General features: G+C 38.8%; 1 protein-coding gene across 3 annotated transcripts in view; it reads right to left on the bottom strand.

Annotated features, from left to right (window-relative positions):
- Positions 1–16,306, bottom strand: part of LOC122549783 (rap guanine nucleotide exchange factor 5-like) — a 179,898-nt gene that overhangs the window by 33,748 nt on the left and 129,844 nt on the right. For all 3 annotated transcript variants that reach the window (XM_043689809.2, XM_043689811.2, XM_043689810.2), the window contains 4 exons: positions 15,537–15,684; positions 15,355–15,452; positions 10,291–10,321; positions 1,458–1,530 (listed from right to left, as the gene is read on the bottom strand). In XM_043689809.2, the coding sequence (XP_043545744.2) occupies positions 1,458–1,530; positions 10,291–10,321; positions 15,355–15,452; positions 15,537–15,684 (350 nt within the window). The remainder of the gene's footprint in view (positions 1–1,457; positions 1,531–10,290; positions 10,322–15,354; positions 15,453–15,536; positions 15,685–16,306) is intronic.

The following is a 16,306-nucleotide window of genomic DNA, read 5'->3' as shown; positions in this document are numbered from 1 at the left end:
TCAGCAGGTCTGGCAGCATTTGCAGAGAGAAAGCAAAGTTATAATTTCAAATCCAGTGATCCTTCTTCAGCAAGTTCTGAAGCAATTTCTGTTTTGTTTCAGATTTCCAGCATCAACATTTATTTGTTTTATTTTACAGTCTAATTAAGTTACATTCATACAAATGTAGCCATTTCTTATACATGTGAAAATGCATCAGTTAGACTGTAATATTTATCAAGTTTGGATTGTGTTTGCAGGCAGAGGGATGTCACTGAAACTACATAAATTCTTTGATGACTCCAACTGTGCACAGAGTTCAGAACAGAGAGGCCCAAGGACCAAAGTAAATTTGCCCCCAGGCCTCAAAATGGAATAAATCAGGTGAACTACACGTTCCACTCATTGTCTTACGAAAGTCAGTCTCTGTCAGCTTAAGACTGGTCCGAGGTAGTGATCATAAGAGAGGGCAAATGTGGGACAAAAAATATATATAGTTTGTCATTGTTTTGTGGAACTAGAAGGACATTCCTGCTATGTCAAATTCCAGAAATAATTAAAATGTTTTGTGAGGTTTTTTTTGATAAGTCTTCATTTAAGTTTAAGCAGTTCCAAACCTGGAAATGTTACAATCTCCCAACTAGACCTAAACAGGAGTCGCATTTCACCAAGTCTGGACAAAAAAAAAATGCTCTGGTGCAGAAAGCATAGAGACCTTCTTCTAAGGAAAGTGGTTATTGTTGTGACCAGTTGAGGTCCATAAAACAATAAACATTATGTTAAATTTAGACTCCAACAGAAATTGCTGGAAAAGCTCAGTGGGTCTGGCAGCATCTGTGAATAGAAATCAGAGTTACCATTTTGGGTTCAGTGACATTTTCTCAGTTCTGATTTCGCTCCACAGATGCTGCCGGACCTGCTGAGCTTTTCTGGCAATTTCAGTTTTTGTTTCTGATTTACAGCATCTGCAATTCTTCCACTTAAATTTAGAATCTTGTATCCACTGCAATAACATCAGCAGTCATAAAGGTCAGTTGCATTGATTCAATGATGCGTCTAATATTGCTGAAGGGAGCATTTGGTTTACTTTAGTTTTCAATAACAACATTCGTCTCACTTTAGTTACTAAACTCAACATCTTCACTCATGCTTCCTACAACGACTTTGACATCGTACGTCTGTTCCGAATGCAAACCACAGAGATCTGATCAGCTACAACCAATGAGTTCATAAATATTAAGTTCTTCCCTCCAGACTGCACCATTGGAAGACTGCAGGCTGACTTGTTATTAAGGGCTGACATTTAAACAAAATACTGTGCAATTGGAAGATCTTCAATTCCAGAGGAAAGCTTGCAAATATTTATCCCAGAGTGTCAGGGAGACCTAACTGATTAAATTTAAATTCTAGTGAAATGAACATATAATAAGGAGGCTGAGGCAGATCCTTTATCCTCAGAATTCTCCTCCAAAACTAACCTTCTTCAGCTACATATCCTTTAGGTTGCAGCCACTTCTCTCTGCAACTGAATTGATGGAAATTTGTTGTATTCTGTAAATATATAAAAATATATAAATATTGGCAAGAGAAACTACAAATATTGCTTACTAAACACAATTATGCATTTGGTATCTTTGCAGTAATCTTACACATTTGCTATGAACAGACATTACAAATGTGGGCAGCATGGTGGCAGTGGGCAGCACGGTGGCACAGTGGTTAGCACTGCTGCCTCACAGCGCCAGAGACCCGGGTTCAATTCCTGCCTCAGGTGACTCTCTGTGTGGAGTTTGCACATTCTCCCCGTGTCTGCGTGGGTTTCCTCCGGGTGCTCTGGTTTCCTCCCACACAGTCCAAAAATGTGCAGGTTAGGTGAATTGGCCATGCTAAATTACCCGTAGTGTTAGGTGAGGGGGTAGGTGTAGGGGTATGGGTCTGGGTGGTACACGCTTCGGCGGGTCGGTGTGGACTTGTTGGGCCGAAGGGCCTGTTTCCACACTGTAAGTAATCTAATCTAATCTAATCTAATCTAAAAATGTTTGGCAGGCATATGCATAGTCAGTTCACATTATATGATCATTACATCATTACTTATGAATTCCTATCTTACAGATATATAATGAACGCTCTTGCAAGGTCTTAAGTAGTAGGCAAGCATCATGCTCGAGAAAGTTAAAAATAATTAAAAATAATATAATCAATTATCTTAAAAATGTTTTAAAAAGAGATATAAAGGGATTTAGATATTATGGTTTTCTGTGGAAGGTCAACTTTTCACAGAAGCTTAAGAGTAAGCTGAACACCATAGGGGGAAAAATGAATGCTATATGGACACCACGAATGGTCCTAAAATAGTTTTCAAAACTCCTTAACATCTGTTAAAACTCCTTCTAGACTTCCCCCATTCTAATGAAATGCAGTATCAAAACTGTGTTCTTTATACTTCAGGGACAAAGGAGGGAGGGAACAATTACAGTATAACATGCTATACGATTACAGGCAAAATCCATATTGAGTGTGAATACAGGAAATCATACAAAACAGCTGTCACAAAAGAGAAAACAAAATCATAATAACATGAAATCAATGTGATGCAGCTGAAAAGTGAAAACAGCCACACAGTTTTTTTAAATGCATAATTATTCATCATCTCAGTATCTGCACATTTTGTATGGATATCTTTTACACCTAGTTTCTCTATATTCAGAGACCTCACCTCATAACAGAACGGTGCCATCCTCTCCTGATTTTTTTTTCCCCTTTTTGGATGCTGATAAAAGCCTTTATTTCCTTTTATATGATCAACTAGCATTTGTTCATACTCACTTTTAGCACTTAGATGTTCTTTGCCCTCCCATTACATTTTCCATATTCCTTATAATTTCAGTGTTTGCTGCACCCTTTTCATATACTTTTCCTTAGGTTTCAATTTTAATTTAATTTCAGTTCGGCAATGAAAATATTATTTTTTGTAGAGTACCCCTATATGCTTCTTAGGAATATGCTTATTTTGTTTGCTATCCATTTTCTATTTGAGGATTTCCTGCTGGTGATCTTTATCACACTTGTTAACTTGCCTGCTCAGTAACTTTTACACAGTTCACTTCTTACCATGCACAACTTTGTGTAATTTCTATTCCATTTCTAATCTATTCAGTGCAGGATTTCTTCAGGGCAGCATCCAAGGTTCAATCTTCTTTAGCTGTATCTTCAATGACCTTCCCTCCACAAGATCAGAATGGGGATGTTTGCTGATGATTGCGTAGTACTCAACATCATTCACAATGACTTGGATACCGAAGCAGCCCACGGCCAAATGCACCAAGATCTGGACAATAACTAGCTTGGGCTCTCAAGTGGCAAGTAACATGTGCACCATACATGTGTCAAGCAGTGACCACCTCAAACAAGACAAAATCTAACCATTGCCCCTTGACATTCAATGGCATTACCATTGCAGAATTCCCCATGATCAATATCCTGGATGGGTACCTTTTAACTTCCATAATACCTAAAGCCATTTAAGCACATTTTTTTAAAGATACCAACAGAATGGATTACATTATGTTTTTAATTATTCTTGATTTTCTCAAACATGATGCTTGCCTACCACTTTAGGCCTTGTAGGTGCATTCATTATATTTCTATAAGATAGGAATTCATAAATAATGATGTAATAATCATATTGTGTACTGACTTTGTATATACCTGCCAAAAACTTTTAAACTGGTTTAGTCATATAAATATTATAACTACAAGAACAGATCAGAGGCTAGATTAGATTACTTACAGTGTGAAAACAGGCCCTTCGGCCCAACAAGTCCACACCGCCCCGCCCCACAACCCACCCATACCACTACATCTACCCCTTACCTAACACTACGGGCAATTTAGCATGGCCAATTCACCTGACCTACACATCTTTGGACTGTGGGAGGAAACCGGAGCACCCGGAGGAAACCCACGCAGACACGGGGAGAATGTGCAAACTCCACACAGTCATTCGCCTGAGGCGGGAATTGAACCCGGGTTTCTGGCGCTGTGAGGCAACAGTGCTAACCACTGTGCCACCGTGCCGCCCCAGGCTAGGAACCCTGCAGCAAGTAACTCATCTCCTGACTCTCCAGTTCACCATCTACAAGTCAGGAGTATTATGGAATACCCTCCCGTTGCCTGGATAAGTGCAACTCTAACACTGAAGAAACTTTATAGCATCCAGATCAAGGCAGCCCTCTTGATTGGAATCATATTCACATTCACTCTTCTACAACAGGCACACAGTAGCAAAAGGGTCTACTTCTACAGGGTGTACCAAGGATTCCTAAACATTGGCTTCCAAACTCATAACCAGTACTATGTAGAAGGACAAAGGCAACTGATGCATTGGAAAACCACCACCTAGTGGTATTATTGCTAGACTATTAATCTAGAGACTCATGTAATATTATGGGGACCTGGGTTCGAATCACACCATGACAGACAGTGGAATTTGAATTCCATAAAAATCTAGAATTAAGAGAAGAATGACGACGATGAAACCATTGCCATTTGTTAGAAAACCCATCTGGTCACTAATGTCCTTTTGGGAAGGAAACTGATGTCCTTATCTGTTCTAGCCTACATGTGACTCCAGACTCTCAGCAAAGCGGTTGACCCTTAACTGCCCTCTGGGCAATTAGGGCTGGGTAATAAATGCTGGCCAAATTAGCACCACCCACATTATGTGAACACATAAAAGAAAAGCCATTCATTCTGGCTTGGAAATATAACCTTACATGGCCTTTTACTGGGTCAAATGCTGGAACTCCCTTCTTATGAGCACTGAGGGCGTACCTACATCAAATGGAATGCAGCAGTTCAAGAAGGCAACTCACCTTCTCAAGGGCAATGAGGGATGGGGAACAAATACTTACCCAGACAGCAAAGCTCATATCTCCTGAATTTTTTTATTTACAAAGTCTTAAGCATGCTTAACATCGACTTTTCATAACTTTCTTTTATTGGTATGTTTAACTTAAGAATGATGCGCTCACTATTTCTCAGCTGTTCTCCTACGATCAACAGTCACTTGGCCATTTCACAAAATCAAGCAATTATTCTTTCTTTCCTGAACTATAGTATATTCATCTAAGTTGTAGTCCTGGATACATTCTGCAAAGCACTCCCAGTCTAACTAGGAAAATATAGAAACATTCCATATTATTTCCTTTTTGTTTTAACACATCAATGTGAATTGTCTACAAATCTTCTTATCATTTATCGGTGACCTGTAATACACAAGTATTGCTTCCTTTCCTATACAGTAAAGGCATCTTACATCATAAAAGTTGGAGTTCAGCCCATTGTACTGTGTTAGCTGTGAGTGTTATCCCATTTGTCCTCGCACTGGATTGTTTATTTTTTTGAAAAAGTATAACATTTTCTTTTGTACATTAGCAAATGAAGAGCCATAAATGTTACATGATAACACTTCATGTAAACCCCAGAACGGCCATGAAATTCCTACAAAGGCAGCAATGGAAAATACATTGCCAAATCTGAGAAGGAGCAGTGAAAGATGTACTACATCTGAGAACATAAACCAATTAAATTCATAAGAAGAAGGTGGACCACAATCTGTGCACTAACAACTAAATAGTCAAAGGCATTCAAATTATCCCTGACCTGTTCATTACATAGGCTGTACAGCACAAAAACAAGTCATTCAGCACAACTGGTTTATGCTGGTATTTATCCTCCACGTCGACTTCCAACTGCCCCTCCATATCTAAACCTTTTGGCATAATTTCATAATCCTCTCGTGTTTATCTAACATCTTAACTGTACAGTGCATTGCTTTTGTATAACAAATCATTGTAATATTAGTGATAAACAATTATTGCCAAAGACAAAAAAAAGATGTTCCACACCACTATTATCTACCTGATACCCTGTAATAAATTCCAAGTCAGTACAATGATAATAATGATCAGTGATCACTTAACCCAGACCACAGCAAGATCATGTTCAGCCCGCAAGGAAAAGCCTCAGTTTTACGTATACTTAACTTTAATTATTTAAGTCAGTAAAATATGCATCTCAAGATTGGTGTGTGATCTTTAATGTACTCTAATAACTCACACATATTATGCATACTTTGCAGTTAATGATGTCATTAGGTTGTGCAACAATTATTGCAGGAACTTGAATTAGCACTAACTAAAAAGCTGATGATCATTGAGGCTGTATGCCAAAATAACATTTGAAATAATAAACTACAGATGTGGAAAGGCTACAACAACGTTGTGAAAACAAGTAATCAACTGATGAATTAACAGTTGGGGGATAACCTGCAATTCACAGATATCATTTTATTGAGAAAAGCATTAATTTGTTCACCAAACTGAGCATCCTGAATTTTAGTAGACCTGAAGTCAGCAGACTGAAATTTCTGAAGTAATTAGCTTTCAAGAACAGTAGGGTTCTGTAGGTCTACATCAGCAGTAGCTCCCTGCACAGATTTCTCCAGATTGGCAATTATATTTGTTAGTTAATCCCTTGATTGGCTCTCTGAGGTTTTGCCTGACAGTAGGCTCTTGGAGGCTGTAATGCACACACTAATATGATGCTGGATCATACAGTCAGAGTGAGACAGCACAGAAGAGGCCCTTTGGCCCAGGTCTGTGCCAACCTATCTGCACTAAACTCACTTTCTAGCATTTGGCCCAAAGTCTCCAATGTTTTGACATTTCAAGTGCTCATTCATGTATTTTTCTTAAACGCTGTGAGGTTTCCAACCTCTACTACCCTCCCAGACACTGCATTCCAGATTCCCATCATCTTTTTGGTGAAATAAATTTCCTCAAGTTCCCTTTAAATCACATGCTTTTCACATTAAAATCAACTGAGTTGAACCTGTTGATTTGAATGTTTTTGCCCCTCGAAAATGTTAAAGATCAGTGTTCAAATGTAAACATACAGTATCCCACTTTTTCTTTGTATGAATAAACTCTAACTCCATACTTTTCCTATCTTCAGTATGCTGTTATGTAATTATTTATGAATAGTTTAAACTTCTGGATATTTTAACTTTTACCTGAGGTAATGGTGTCCCTAATTAACTTTCGGACTTGGATAAAATTGATTAAATTTCATCATAACGAAGATAAAATGTCTGAATGCAGTACCATCTATTCATTTAAGCATGAAACTAGTACATTCACATGCATTTGACATACATTAGTTTTGGTTATCATTTGAAGGTGTATTCACACTATAACAAAAAGCATTGGTGCAAATCTGCCTTATTCTACTATGATGCTGCTCCTTTAACAAGGTTATGTTGTTCTTGTTTTTTTTTCCCCAGAGAGGTCATAAAAGACACAGATTCTGAAAAGTCTAAAGTTGAAGGGTTTAGGGCCAATTTGATTATAGCTAACAGATACTGCCTCAGGCAAAAGGCTTTTCAAGTTTTTTAAAAAAGCACTTCTACAATGAAAGGGGGGTGGCCAGTTCTCCCTGTTCAGCTTGTCTCTGGTTTGATTTGGCTAGTCATTGACAGCAGTCAGGCAGTTGTAAAGCTGTTTGAACCGAAGAAGCAGGTCCATGCTGGATATATGTCTCTGTCTCTCTCTCTCTGTGTCTCTCTCACACACACGAACACACACACACTTCTCTCCTGAAAGACTGTTTGATTTTACCTTTTGGTGAAGGGTTGTTTATGGGGATTGTTGCAAATATTGGGAACAGCATGATTATATTGATAAGACAAAAGTGAGGACTGCAGATGCTGGAAACCAGAGTTTAGATCAGAGTGGTGCTGGAAAAGCACAGGAGGTCAGGCAGCATCCAAGGAGCAGGAAAATTGACGTTTCGGGCAAAAGCCCTTGATAGTCCATTGTTTTTTTCAGATAGGTTAAGTTATTCAGTATTTTGTTACCTTTTGTTCGTGTTTCATTTGGTAATCTTGTAAATGAGGTGTGTTTTGTTTAAAATGAAGTGGTTTAACCAGTGCATCACTCTTGGAATATCTGCATTACAGATATTGATTAAAACAACTGGCAAAATTAGTGTCTGGGATACTTTCATGAAATGTTTTGAGGCCCTTTGGCCTGGTCTGTAACACTACTTTGTTCTTGAATCTGGTTGGGCAATATCACTGGATAAACTCTAAAAATGTTAACATGCCTACAAAGCATCCCAAGACTAAACTGTAACGGTAAAGCAGCTTAATCTCATTTCACTAAAGCAGCAACAGAAATCTCAGAACAATGAGTGGATTATTGCATTACAGGGTGGAATATTTATTTCGTACACACAAGCCAGGCTTCAAAGATCGAAGGTTAAGATAAATTAAACTGAGACCTGTGTTATGCATAGTTTTAGTCTGAGATTAGTTTCCCACATGTTTAATTCAATGCTTGGCCTTTAGGAGCAAATCCACTTCAAAACTGGGATAATTCTCCTTCCATGACCTATCTTGTTGTAAGGCCATACAATGCTGCAGATGTCACTTACTGCATAAAGCAAACACAGCATATTTAGGAGCAATGTGAGAGCATAATGGCACAATTGTCAGTAGATTTTGATTGATTACAAGTGATTTGTATGTCAGCAATTGCCCAGATTTTACAGTCAGTGGCATCTGATCACTGTGGTGTGGACTGCTCCTTTTCAAATTGCTGTTTAAAACTAACACCAAGATAAGAGGATTTTCAGGCATGCAGCAGCTGAGATGTCAATAAATTGAGTAAACAGCCATTCGCGAGGAAGCATCTAGTTAAAATTGCTTGATCTGTCAATTTTAATTTACATTTTTAAATTGTAAAATATGAGTGATCATGCTATAATTTATATATGTCTTCTTGACATTCAATGGTATTATCATCTCCAAATTCCCACAGCAAAATCCTGGGAAGTTACCATTCAGGACAAACCAGACTGGACCAGCTATATAAATGCCACGGTCAAAAGAGCAGGTCAAAGCCTGGGAATTCTGCAGTAAGTAACTCACTTAACTCCCCAAAGCCTGTCCACCATCTATAAGGAACCAGTCAGACTTCTCCGTAGAATTCTCTCCTATTGCTTGGATGAATCCAGCTCCAACAACAAATAGGTTAACACTATCCAGAATGAAGCAATTTGCTTTATTGTTACACGGTCCACCATCTTCAACAATCACTACTTCACTGCATCATGGCAGCTTGGTCTACCAGTTACATGGCGCACTGCAGCAACCCTCAAGGAACCCCTTTACAAGCAGCTTTCAAGCCTGCTCCCTCCATCACACGAGGACAAAGGCATCACACGCATAACAACACCATCACCAGCCAATTTCCTCCAGACCACTCATTATCCCGACTTGAAACTAAATGACTGGTCCTTCCCTGTCACTGGGTCAAAATCTTGAAACTCCCTTCATAACAGCACTCATGTTCATCTTTACTCCAACAACTGCATCAAATCAAGTGGGAGCTTGCAACTACCTGCTAGGGAATGATAATAAACACTATCCTAGTTAGTAATGCTCACATTCCATGAAAGATAAAAAACACAGAAATATGGACTTTTTATTATAATGGAAAATATGTGCCATTCTTCAAATATAGACTTAACTTTCAGGGCCAGTGAGGGTGTTTAGGTGCAATTATGAAAACCAGTTCCATTGCATTCAACAAGCTGTAGCTTTTTCAAGGATCTATGCAACACAATTAACAGAATTAGTTAAGAGTGATAGTTCCAATTAGTTATTTCCTTTTGGCTGTAATGTGATGTTGGAGAGACTTAGTCAGCGTCTTCGGACAGCAAATTCTGGATTTCCGAATTATTCTGAGCACGCAAGGACTCCACAGGTTTCTTTTTGTTTAGGGGGAATAATGACAGCAAAGGCTGACAGCCTGGTTGCCTTTATCACTACAAAATTCGGACCATGAAGTAAACCTACCTGCTAAGGAAGCCTGCAACAGAAGATGCTAGCCAACAAATATAACATGGTTAGAAACATAAATTCAATGTGCTTGGAGATCATTAATTAAAAACTGAAGCAACATGCATGCAGAGATTTAACACGGAAATTATCTGCTGCTAGATAAAACACTGTTGTTTGAAAATTACAATTGAAAGACATCAGTCTGACACCTATTAGTGATAACATTCTGTTCTGTTTCCTCTTGGAACCAAAAGGCTAATGTTTAACAAGTAATGCCTCCTGGATCACCACAATCACTATACAAGGCAAATTTACCTTTGAAATGGAACACTGAAAGTTTCATGGTTATATGCAGGAATGTTGAAAGTAACAGATCTTGAATTAATTTATCATGAATATCTTACCTTTTTGTGTGGTGAATATTCATCAATGGTGCTGAAACAAAAACAAATCATTTCTGACTAAATGCAATGTCAAATATATCATTCCTTTCTTTTCTCTTTCATTGTATTTGATAATGATTAGAACACAAGCAAAAAGAAATTGCACAATTGTCCTGCAGCTTTGAAACAACTCACTGGGAAATGTGCCAATATTGCCAAGATTAAACTAATCCTCACTCCTGCACTGTGCACAAATATCAAGCATATATTGGCTAAATAGGCCAATATCAAAAACTTATTTCATTGGATTACAGGTGTGAATTCATCTTTGCTGTTGGCATCTGCTTTATGCATGGACATTCAGCTTTTTCAGTCCTGATTCGTGTTGGTAAAACAATTGATGGGAAGGCAGTGGAAAGTGGGGTGGCACAGTGGCTAGCATTGCTGCCTCAGCACCAGGGACCTGGGTTCGATTCCTGCCAGTCTGTGAGGAGTTTGCACATTCTTCCCCGTGTCTGCGTGGGTTTCCTCCGGGTGCTCCGGTTTCCTCCCACAATCCAAAGATGTGCAGGTCAGGTGAATTGGCCATGTTAAATCACTTACAGTGTTAGGTGCGTTAGTCAGGGGTAACTATAGGGCAGGGGAATGGGTCTGGGTGGGTTTCTCTTCGGAGGGATGGTGTGGACTTGTTGGACCGAAGGACCTGTTTCCACACTGTAGAGCGTCTAATCTAATCTAATCATAATACATACCACCCTAACTTGAAATGAAGCAAAGACCATCCATGTAGAAGGAGGGAAGAGGTAGGGAACTTTGAGAAACATAAACAAGGTTGGGCTGTGTGCTGAATCCGGAGAAACTCCGGCCTTGAGATTCTCACAATAAGATTTTCTTTTTTGGAGGTAGGATAAAACCAGAGATAATGAAACGTGAAGATTTGAATTAGCAGGGGATGTGTCAAAGAGAGGACAGAATATAGCAATCTGATACAGAAAATTTCTAAAATAAGAGAGCATGATGCCCAGGGTGAGTTGCCATCTGGAAATGTCCAGGGTTGTCCTAGAGTTTGGCTTTCTGTCCTGTGTCTGATCCCTGAGATGCCATTGTCCCTGATCTCTTCCCATGTGTACACCTTTGGAGTCTATACATGAGCAAGCCTGAGCCCACTTGGTGACAAGAGAGCAGAGAGATCCCTCTTCTTGGTGAGATGTTTGGCTTTGGAAGATGGATGTTTTTTGGGAGACTGTTTCTAGCAGGTGGCCAGGGAGTGAAATCCCAGTAATCTCCTCCCTGACACAGGGTGAGGTGTGAGTGGGTAGTGCTTCCATAGTTGGTATGGAAAAGGAAGGAGGTCTCGGGCTTAAATCCCAACTCAAATTACTAGCCTCCCCCAACCCCTACCAACACCAAACCATGCTTCTACGATGTGGGCAAAAACCCATTAATCCCCCTCCCTACTCCTATGGTCTCAGCAACACCCCTGATGCATCCCTTATGTTTTTCTATGAAATGAAAGATCAGAGATCATGGGATGATCAGAATCAAAGATCTCAGAGTAAATGCTTTCAAGTCATTCCAAACCTAAAGCACATTTACAACAAGAAGCAATGAGACACAAGGAGGGTACAGGCAGTCAGACTCTCTGACTTGTATTTTGGACAGCTTATTAATCTTTATACTTTCTCTCATTCCATATTAAGACAGGCTGGAGGTCAGAAGTCTGATTTTTCAGGTAAAGAACAATGTGTCTGACTTCGCAGGTTTGAAGGCTCACATAAGTGTTATTTTCCAACACTAAAGCTGATAATGGGCCTCTGCTCTCAATGATAGAGAGAATGAGTGAAGGTTGTTGGGATTTAATTATTGACTAAGTTCTTATTGGGACATTGATCTCATTCACGTTTTGCACAGACAAATGGATGTTTCAGGTGTTTACTCTGGGCCAAACCTCAGCTCTTTGTCAACTTACATAGTTTGTCAACTGAGATGCATCAATGTTTGAAACTCTGACATCATTACTCATGATTTAAATGAGTGTAAAGCACATTGCAAGATATATTCGGAGTCAACTGTAAACTTTTAGCAGCGAAAATTAATGCCTGGGACCTCACCAAAACCTCAAGCTGCCATTTACTGCCAAAAGTGAGCAAAATATCTACAAGGGGTGTAATGCTTGCTGCGAATTGCAACTCCTCTGCTAAGTTTCACCCTTTACTATCGTGAATGTGGAACTACAATTTCCAGCAACGTCTTGAAAGAAGACAAAAGTTAGTGTGGTGGAAAATTAAATGGCAGAGCTGGTGATAATAGTTTGAGATCGGATCAGAGCAGGGCATCTGTTGTTATTAGACCTGTCTCTACATGAATCACTACAAAGGACTTTGTCCCACAAAGGCTGTTACTTGTTACAAATGAACAGATATCAGCACGGCAAACAATTTTGGATATCTGTAACCTTACCAAAAAAACCATCAGGGTTATCTCAATTACAAATCAGATTAAAGGACTGGGAAATAAATAATGGAAGGAATGAGAATTAAATGAGGTGAATTCAGTATCCAGTGAAGAAAGGAAACGAGAGAGAGGAAGAGAAAGTCTGGATTAAGACAGAGGAAAAACTATGCGGAATGGAATTATGAGAATTTTAAAAAATGATCTTTAAAAAAAATTTCCTAAAACAATTCATAATTTTAAGGAATAAGGCTTATTGTTTGTAACAGTTTGGTTTAGTACCAAAGGGATTGATTGGTAGTCATTAACACTTATCACTATTAAGTCGGTGCTTGTATACTTCCCTAACTATCAGTCAGGGTTTGGTTCATGTGTGTTGTGCAAACACTGCAATTCGCATTGTCCAATCTATGGCAATGGTGAGGCATACAAAAATATACTATTTTGTGAAACTAGTGGTGAAGCAGCACAATTCAGCCTTTAAGTTATGGATATTGTTATTCACATTTAATGGTGGGGCTGCCTGACTGAACTAAACTATTTACACATAAATAAAAGTGAACACCATTAGTCTATTATTTTGATGGTTTGATTAGTCTATGATGGTTATTTTGAACAACAGCTTCAAAAATATTGTCATCTATCACCTGATGATCGGAGGGATTGGGTCAGCCATTAATAGTAAATGGAGTTAAAAGAACTGGATTCTCATGATGAAGTGTAGTATTTCCAAACCTTTTCAATATAAACATTGTTCTGCAACTTTGAGGCCAAGGGAAATCAATAACAATAGGGAAATAAATTTAACAATTGTGAAAGCTTTTTGAATTCAACTTCCAAGCCTCAACATCATGTGAATTAAAGTGCAGGAGTTCATTACTGTCTTGAGCATAATTGAGTGGAACCCATAAATAATTAAGCCTTGTTTTTCATGAGGACTGGAACTGTCCATATTTTCACTAGACCTGAAGCCACTTATTGAGCATTACTGAGCATTACTTACTGTGCCACCGTGGGCGGCACGGTGGCACAGTGGTTAGCACTGCTGCCTCACAGCGCCAGAGATCTGGGTTCAATTCCCGCCTCAGGCGACTGACTGTGTGGAGTTTGCACGTTCTCCCAGTGTCTGCGTGGGTTTCCTCCGGGTGCTCCGGTTTCCTTCCACAGTCCAAAGATGTGCAGGTCAGGTGAATTGGCCATGCTAAATTGCCCGTAGTGTTAGGTAAAGGGGTACATGCAGGGGTATGGGTGGGTTGCGCTTCGGCGGGTCGGTGTGGACTTTGTTGGGCCGAAGGGCCTGTTTCCACACTGTAAGTAATCTAATCTAATCTAAATGACACTTTGATGTAATGACGCAGAAACAGGTCATTAAAACCTCTAAAACTGACTCCAAGTACATTATAGTACCATCCGTGACTGGATTAAAATAAGGACACAATGCAGAGGCTGATTTTCACCTTTTAGCTTAAGATGTATATTCTTCTTCTTGCGGTCTTATAACCAGACTTATAACATAATCCATTTAATGAGCTTTGTATTAAGTACCAAATATACTTGCTCAGTGTAAAAGAGAGCTTCAAAAATCAGGGTGGACTCAAGCTCCATGCCTCATCGATCATGAATTAAATGGTATCAACCTCTGTTGCTACAGTTGGTTTCCAAGTCCTTGGACTAGTGAGGGGGAAGAGAATCGGCTAGGATTCTACCTCCTGGTCACTTGTAGTTAAAGTCTGTGTGTGGATGCCAGGTTGAAAGTCTATTGTGCTTGATCATGTAACCTCACAGTCCACATATCCTGTTGACCCTCATGCCTAGACTTTTCTGGAGAACCCCTTCCAATTTCAAGGAATACAAACATACTAGGAAAAGGAAAGAACTTGATCAATCATTCTGTGCCTGCCTCACCATATTTAAATAGCAGCAGGAAGGCAGGGCCAAGAAATTTGACTGACATCCTCCCCACTGCCACCAACACGCTCCCTTAGGAAATTTCAGGAACCAAATAGTATTTCATAGAACACTACTGGGAATCCTGCTATTCTTTGCAGTTTGAACAATAAATGCTTGACACTTAATTTTTAGACTCAGATAAATGAATCTCAATTTTAAAGGTTGTTTAAATCTATCCAATAATGGAAAGTGAATTAAACTAAGGATTGGCACACCAAATGGGGAAAACAGACTTTCAAGGAGGCCTTTTTAAAATCAATTTATCACTACTGGGTAGAAAACATAAATTTATGCTCTCGAATTGACAAGTTTCAAAATTGGATCAACACAATAGAATTTAGACAGTGATGGTAGTGTTTCATTTAAACAAAGTGAATATTCAGGTCACAGCTGCAAATTTTTTGTCAGCTTATGTAACACCACTTGATATTATAAAAGAATTAAAGGTCAATCTCAGGAAATCTTTACCAGTCAGTGGATAATAAAATGTCATAAATGGAAGTTATTACCATTCTGTTGTGGAACGTACCCATGAAATGAATCGTTAAGGAGTGCCTCATGCACTATGCCCCAGCCCTTGAGCTGTCACCAATGAATGATAACAGTGTAGCCACAATTCCAGAAATATTGAAAGCAGTAAACAGCACAGTTCCAGGCAAGAAATGTTATGTTCATTGTACTCACTGCCTGCGTGGAATCCAAAACAGGCTCTGAAGTTCTTTCAATCCCTTTTCCAAACTAGGATATTCATAAAGATCGTCAAGTACGCACCTGTAAAGATTCTGTAGCACAAAAAATTAAGACGTATGTACTGTGAAGACTTTCTAAAAGAAAGATTGAACTTTATCATTTTAAAAGTACTGTACCTTGAAAACAAATTTAGTATTTTCATCTTCTCGTAACAAAGTCCTGTAAAGATATACCCACTGTGTAACAATGCGTAGCACTTTGCGCTTTCGATACAAGCAGTTATCTGAGCCTTCTTGTTTTTCTGTAAGTGTCTTTGAACAATAGGTAGCACTTGGTCAAGGAAAATTCATTTGTGATTAAAACAAAAAATAATATCTTTAATGTAATGTACTTCTGGTCTGCTTGCATGTTTGTGAAAGTCAGAATAAGTTTTATTTTCTGGCTCAAATAGTTGGGAGAAGTTGATATAGGAAATCAATCTTTACGTATACGGATTATCAGTGGCCAACTGAAACGGTGGTGACAGTCATGAGTTTATGGGGCTGCTCCACTGTTTCTACTCCTATAAGTGCTGGAGAAGACCAGCAATCAATACTTAATGCAATATGTCTGAACAGCAACAACAGCGTGCAGAACTTAATGAAAACTCAGTAAACTCTAATTCATGTTATCACAATGGTACTGTTACAAACATTGTCCATTGTTCCTCAGTCTGTGTTCTAGACTTTATCTTAAAGTTTCAGACTCTCAATGATATCCTTCAGTATGAAGTTCCTCACATAGAAATCATGTTTAAAACGTTCGTCCATTCTAGGATTTATGTTCATCAATTCAAATTCATGGTTTCTAATTCCTAAAGTAGCATTGTGATCACTTTCTAAATCGTTGTCATTTTGCCTGCTGCCTATTAGAACAAAATCACAATGTTTTAATTCAGCAATATGTA

This window comes from Chiloscyllium plagiosum, unplaced genomic scaffold (assembly GCF_037043375.1).
Source record: "Chiloscyllium plagiosum isolate Xiang-an unplaced genomic scaffold, Cpla_swu_hap1 HiC_scaffold_5, whole genome shotgun sequence".
NCBI lineage: Eukaryota > Metazoa > Chordata > Chondrichthyes > Orectolobiformes > Hemiscylliidae > Chiloscyllium > Chiloscyllium plagiosum.
Note: the sequence above shows the minus strand (reverse complement) of the source record. Positions and strands in the feature narration are given on the sequence as shown.